Source organism: Chrysochloris asiatica, unplaced genomic scaffold (genome assembly GCF_000296735.1).
Source record: "Chrysochloris asiatica unplaced genomic scaffold, ChrAsi1.0 scaffold00310, whole genome shotgun sequence".
Lineage (NCBI taxonomy): Eukaryota > Metazoa > Chordata > Mammalia > Afrosoricida > Chrysochloridae > Chrysochloris > Chrysochloris asiatica.
The window spans coordinates 423,352-430,645 of record NW_006408828.1 but is presented as its reverse complement, the minus strand read 5'-3'; the positions used below and the strand labels follow the sequence as shown (position 1 = coordinate 430,645).

The 7,294-nt window shown below is 39.0% G+C and overlaps 1 protein-coding gene across 1 annotated transcript in view; it reads right to left on the bottom strand.

The window, feature by feature from the left end:
* Positions 1-2,964: 2,964 nt before the first annotated feature.
* MS4A13 (membrane-spanning 4-domains, subfamily A, member 13) overlaps positions 2,965-7,294 on the bottom strand; it is a 96,388-nt gene continuing 92,058 nt past the window's right edge. The window contains exon 5 of the mRNA XM_006875037.1: positions 2,965-3,162. Within this exon, the coding sequence (XP_006875099.1) occupies positions 2,965-3,162 (198 nt within the window). The remainder of the gene's footprint in view (positions 3,163-7,294) is intronic.

The window sequence follows — 7,294 nt, the reverse complement described above, 5'->3', positions numbered from 1 at the left end:
CCATCCGAGGAAGGCAGGGAGGGAGGAGATCGGCTGGGGACCCCATATGCAAGACATACAACCAGAATTTTGTCTCTTGTATTTTGGATATGTTGTCAGGAATGACTAGTCCCTAGAGGACATCATGCTTGGTAAAGTAGAGGGTCAGTGAAAAAAACCAAGACTCCAACGAGATGAATTAACACAGTAGCAGCAACAAAGGCCTCAAATATAAAGATTGTGAGGCTGGTACAGGACCAGGCACTGTTTTGGTTCCATTGTGCATAGTGTTGCTATGAATTGAAATGGACTCAATGGCACCTAATGACAACAACAATGTTCATTTTGACCTCTTCTGACAGATTTTGTCTTAAAGCTACTTTGTCTGATATGATTGCCACCTTTATTCTGTTTTTGGCCATTATTTACATGGAATATTGTTATTTTAGCCTTTTAACTTCAACTTATTGTGTCCTCGAGTTTAAGTTGTGTCTTGTGTAAACATTGTTGGGTCATGGTTTTTAATCCATTCTGCCACTCTTTCCCACCCCTTTTTCTTTTTTGCTCTCTCCTTTTTGATTGGAACATTTAGTCCATTTACATTCACTGTAGTTACTGAGAGGAGCACTGGTTGTGCAGTGGGTGAGGTGTTGGGCGGTTCTAACCCACTAGCAATGTTGTCCCATAATTCTATTAGACTGTGTTCAGTCTTCTCGAGCCTTGGTTCTTGTTGTTCATCAGCATGTGTAATGTTAACTATCTTATACTCTAATACCCCAATTCTTTCTTTTGCTTAGTTAAGTCTGTTGACAAATCCTTCTATTGTGTTTCTCATTTCAGTTATTGTCTCTTTCAGTTGCAGTATCTTTTTACAGATCCTCATTTTCTTCTTGCATTGTTTTCCTTATTTCTTTTAGCTTTTGGTTTGCTTTCCTTTAGTTCTTTACTTATATTTAACGTTTCTGTATTATAGTCTTCCTATTCATTATTTGTGAAATCATGTGCTGTCATTCCCTTTGACATGTTCATTTGGAGAAGCACAAAAAAGGAAGTGGCATATAGCTAAATGTCAATGATGCCTCACTCGTGTCCCCTCAACCTTTTTTAGCCACCTGACTACCCGGACTTGTCCTATAACTATGGACGTATTTTTCTTTTTGGTCTCTTTTCTTTTCTGACATTCCTTTGAATTATTCCTTTGAGTTTAGTATAGATCATCATGGATGGATTCCTGGTTTACTGCAGCAACAATCCCACCTTACAGAATAATGTCTGAAGATGATCCAACAAACACAATAGTGGATGCTGCCAATGTGATGGTTCAGTCAGGCTGGGAGATCAAGGTTGGTCAGTCCAGCCCTGCCCTAAAACTCCAGAAACTTCTGTTCTCAGGGCACTTCTCTCCAAATCTCAGGGCCAACAGCAACATCTCCATAACCTACAATTACTTGGTGGTCAAATTTGGAGATGCTTCCTAATCTAACTTGCTACAGAATCGCAAAATACAGCACAACAGCCACAGCAGAGAAACTGAAAAGCTTAAATCCAGTCTCTACAATAGGAACCCAGTAATATTTCTAATGAGAAATCACATGATCAAGGCCCTGGTTGAAATCTGTTAATGTCACAGTACACATCCCTTTGTGTGGTTTATTAGAGCCTGAAATGATCTGTCCTCCACCTTTATCCATCCTAATTCCCCACTTCATCTTTCTTGACCACTAACTTTCCTCTGCCACGTGATGTTCAGGTGTTTTTTTTTTTTACAGTATCTTCCCATATTATATCTATCTATCTATCTATACATATATTTTTGCTGCTGCAAACTCTTGCATAGTATTTCCCAGTGTCTGGCTCTAGCAATATATGTGTGCAAATTCTTGGAATTTGATAGTTTCTTGATGAATCAATCGTATAAAATTAAATTTCGCTTTGTTGATTGATCTGCTATCATGCTATGTCTACACGGGTAGACTTATTTGCACCAACCATGCAATCAATATTAGGTGGCTTCAAAAAGTTTGTGAAAAAAATGGAATTAAATGAGAATGGAATTTTCCCATGAAATTTCTGAAGCCCTTGTATATATTTGGGAATGTCAAACCTAAAGCATAGGCTCTATGGAAGTTATTGTTATTAATTTTGGACAGTTCTCGAATTTACAACAGAAGACACAAATTATCATTTTCCAGAACAGTTAAATTAAAGTTGGCTTCAGGAAACAGGCAGACGTGGACATGCGGCACTGGATAGAGAAAACAGACTTTTCAGTTTTGTGATTGAGAGTTAAATTGAGTTTCTATGAGCAGGCCATTTAATTAGGAGCAAGACTCCATTGTTGTTGTAGGTTCTGTAGTTGAGTCTCCAAGAGCTACTTCTCCCATGGGGACTCTCTGAAGCAGCAGAAGAATTTACTTATACTTAGCCATCTTTAAAGATCCTCCCACATAATGCTGGATTGGACAGCCAGGAAACCGAAAACATAAGCAGGGAGACTCTACACTCACTACTTTTGGAAACCAACAATTCTTATAATCAAGAACACACATTCTTGATGATATAATCTGTATTTCAAATACCAGTACGCATCTTCTAAGTCACAAAGAATTTGTGGATGTGATCAAAAGATGAAAGGCAGGGTCAGCACTGTCACTACCTGGTTGAGGACCCTAGGGTTCCCAAGTTACCAGACTCTCCTCTCCCTGTTTACCTGAGAAGTTGCTATGCATGTAAAACGGCTGGTTGTTGAAAACACATATTGAAAGGTTACTGAAAAGAATAAATGAAAAGTACCACAATGTATGAATTGTGTTCTTCCTAAATGAAAGTGCTTTGGGTTGAGCTCGGAACGCCTGCCCCCAGTGGTGAGCCAGCCCTGGCTACAATCAGTCACGCCCAAAGTCCAGAGCCTGAGCGGCGCCCGTACTGCCGGGCCTCCCAGCCCAGGGAGCCCGGTGGAGGCTGCTTCGTCAGCGGTGCCCCTCATCACCCCTGCTCGGTTCCAAAGTCGCGGTTGTAATCAAGAGCGCGGCTACGTGGGGCACAGCGCGTGGACATCCACGCGCACACACCAGCAGGGCCGCCGCTTCCTCTCCCCTCTGTAACTCCGTGGAATCTGTAAGGCTCCCAGGACGGTGACGGAGATGCCACCTTTCTCTTTGGCTTCAAACTGTAACCGCAGACCTGGACACATCCAGGGCAAAGAGGTTGAGCTGCATTCCCCTGGATGCCTGACTGATCACGAACTGCAGAGACACCATCTCTTAAGAAGAGCCATTATCGAAAACTCCTTATGCCCACATTCTTTTTAATTTGGACCACAACTCCAAGAAATGACAAGAATTCCTTGTCACACTGGAAGATAAGAAGGGACTTTTGCTGGACCAGAACATGTGACTAATCCCCAAAGGACAAAAACAAAAACTAAATACCATATATCTTGACTGATTAAGAGTGTCCAACCTGAAACACACGCAAGAGTGGACGGCTGTAAATGTTGAAATTCTGGACTCCTTGGACCAATGGTTATACATATATAACTCCGTCATTCCATTGCTGAATACATATCACAAAGATATTCTCCTATAGCGCTAAAGGGAAGATATAGGACTATTCTTTGTAACTTTATTGGTGTTGGTGACAATTTTAGGTAATGAGAGTTTTTGTTACTGGTAAAGCACATATTTCAAACACAGCAGATGCACCTGTGGATTATTAGGTAGCAATTGGAAATGTCAGATGAGATGCACTCATATCAACATGAATTAACCATAAAAACATAGTGCTGAATGAAAAAACAATAAGATGGAATACTACCCATTTGAATAATTGAAATACATGCATAAAAATAAGTCTCTAATTTCTGAGACTACCACTCATCTGTCAGCTTCTTGTACTGTGCAGGCTTGCATGTTGCTGTCATGCAGGAAGCTATGCCAGCTTGTATTTTAAATACCAGCAGGGTCACCACCCATAGTAGACAGATTTCAGCAGAGCTTCTAGACTAACACAGACTAGGAAGCAAAAAAAAAAAAAAAAGGCTGGCTATTTATAAATGCTTAGCCACTGAAAACCTTATGAATAGCAGCAGGACACTGTCATATAGAGTGCCAGAAGGTGAACTCTTCAGATTAGAAGACACTCAAAATACAACTGGGGAAGATCTACCTGCTCAAAGTTGAGTTGACCATAATGAGATGAATGAACAAAGCTTTCAGGACCTTTATTTGCTGATGGGGCACAAATCAAAATGAAGAGAAACAGCTGCAAACATCCATAATAATTAGAATATGGAATGTACTAAATATGATCCTAGGAAAATGGAAGTTGTCAAAAATGAAATGGAGTACATAAAGATCTATATCCTAGGAATTAGTAAACTGAAATGGACTGGCACTGGTCATTTTGACTCTGAAAATCAAATGGTTTGCTATGTGAAGAACTACAAATTAAATATGGCATTACATTCATTATCAAAAACAACATTTCAAGATCTCTTGAAATACAAATCTGCCTGTGATAGGATAATATCCATACACCTAGAAGGCAACTTGGTGTGGTGCTGCAAGATAATGTGCTGGTCCATAAGGTCAGTTTGAACCACAGGGTCACTATGAACGACCTATGGCACTTAACCACAATAACAACTACTACAGGTAAAATAAGAGTTTCTGCTCCTGCAAAGATGTACAGCCTTGGAAATCCTATATAGACTTGCTATGAGTCAGAACCAATTCATCAACACTTAACAACAACAGGTAAAGTATATAAATTTTAACAGCTCTCAGTAAAAAATACTAGAAATGGTATTTAGAGCTAATATGTTGAGAGGTCTTCAAAAGCAATGGGACTGTCTATAAATTACGCTAATTTCACTTTTCACAATGAAATGGTTTTCTTGAGTCAGCATTTAGAACACCATTTTATCAATATTAGGTCTATATCCCACCCAGGCAATGTGGGTTAATGCACTGAACTGCAAAGTCAGTTTGAAATGCAAGGTCAGTGGTTTAAGCTCACCAGTCTTTCTTCAGAAACCCTATGCAGGGTCGTTATAGGTTGGAACCGATTCGACGGCACTCAACAACAACAACATCCCGACCTAGAGAAATTGCCCATTCTTGAAATTTCTCTTGTATGTAAGAATTCCTTAACTTGAACTGACCAGATTTCAGTCTATGATAAATTCATTCTTAATTTTTCACACAGAAAAAAAAAAAACTACTGTATTTATCAATTTTAATCTTTAATAGTGGCATGGGGGGAAAGAAAACACCAAGATGGGCTTAATTCCAATGCATTTTCCAAGAAGCCTCTTGAACAAAATGAAGTTCTTCATTTAGCATTAAACTTTCCTCCTTTCTGAGGTCATGATGATTCTTTAGTATGTAGGAAAAGGGTCTCTTTCTGCAAAGAACCTGGGGTAAGTTATAGATTAGTAAACTGATCATCAGTATACTCTAAAATGACAAACTATGTAACTTTGAATAACATATAGGAAGGAATGCTAATAAGAATATTTTCATTAGTGAGATTTTAAAATAAAGCCCTGAGCTTGTTTACTTTTTAGTCTCCCTCTTTCCCCTCACTCCCGTTTCTCCCTTACCTCTATCTCCTCCTTCCTCTCTCCCTTTCTTCCTTTATTTTTTGTTTCATTAGGTTGGAAGCCAACGACCATGTCATATGACTAGATCATCTCCCAAACATGGACTAATTAAATAAGAACATACAATTTTCTGCTCAAACTCAATACTTACCAGTTTAAAATTTGTCTTGTTGAGCAGAAAATTGTATGTTCTTATAAATTCCATCTATGTTCTTTCTCTTTTCCTATCATTCAGAGAGCTGAAGTAAGAGTTAGACTTTTGAGTATGTATTTGTGTGTACTTGGTATGGTTTTTCTGCTTGTTTATTTTGTTTTGGCTAGAACTGTGATTCTTATTTAAAATCTGAGTTTGAATACTTTTAGAGGGAACTTCAGCTCCTCAATTTACTATTTGCCCACTACTTCCTAATCTTATAAATTTTGTCCTTTACCTGAACGTTAATTTCCTTCAGTGCCTATTCTGTTCCTTGAGTTTCATGTGCTGTTGATGCTAGATGCCATTGAGTTGGTTCTAACTCATAGCAACCCTATTTACAACCGAACAAAACACTGCTTTGTTGTGCACCATCCTCAAAATAGGTGTTATATTTGATTCATTGTTCCAATCACTGTGTCAGTCTATCTCTTTGAGGGTGTTCCTCTTTTTTGCTCTTCCTCCACTCTACCAAGCATGATGTCCTTCTCCAGGGACCGTTCTCTGCTGAAAGCATGTCCAAAGTACATAAGGTGAAGTATTACCATCCTCACTTCTGAGGAGCATACATACTGGCAGCACTTCCTCCAACATAGATTTGTTCATTCTTCTGGCAATCCATTCTTCCAACACACCATAATTCAATAGCATTAATTCTTCCTTAGTCTTCCTTATTTATTGTTCATTTTTCACAACAATATGAGATGATTGAAAATACCATGGCTTGGGTCAGGACCAACTAAGTATTCAGTGACATCCTTTTGATGCTGTTGTTATTGTTAGGTGCTGTTGAGTTGACTCCAACTCATAGCAACCCGACAAATAACAGAACAAAACACTGCCCAGCTCTGCACCACCTTCATAATTGTTGTTATGTTTGAGTCCATTGCAGCCACTGGGTTAATCTATCTCTTTGAGGATCATTGTCTTTTTTGCTGACTCTCTACCAAGCATGATATTCCAAATTATGGAAGATAAAGTCTTGTCATCCTCACTTCTAAGAAAAGAAAAATACATCATTTTTAAACAAAATTTCCTTGCTTTTCAATATACTTTGTCCATCTGTCAAAGTTTGTATTCCCTTATTAAAAAATGTTTTAGGCTGAGCTGTGAGCTCTGTCTGTACCTCTGTCTTTACCTCACCAGAAGTGAATCTTGTCCTCAAAGAGCTGCTTTCAGGGGACCAAACATGTGAAAGTCCCATGGAGCAAGATCAGGACGATAGGGGGAGCATGCTTTAACACCACAAAAGGATGTTTTTGCAGAGTGTCAACAGGGTGGGCAGAGGTGTGTGGATGTGCATTGTCATGCAAGATCACAATGCTCTTGGATAGCAGTTCTCTGCATTTAATTTGAAGTTTAGGTTTCAGCTCTTAAGTGAGCATCTCACTGTAATGAGCATTGTTTATTGTTGAACACTTTCCTGATAGTGTTCCAATACTGGCCCTTGTGAATCCCAGAAAACCGTTAAGTATAAATTTTCCAGCTGATGGTTGAATTCTGAACTTCTTCTTGGT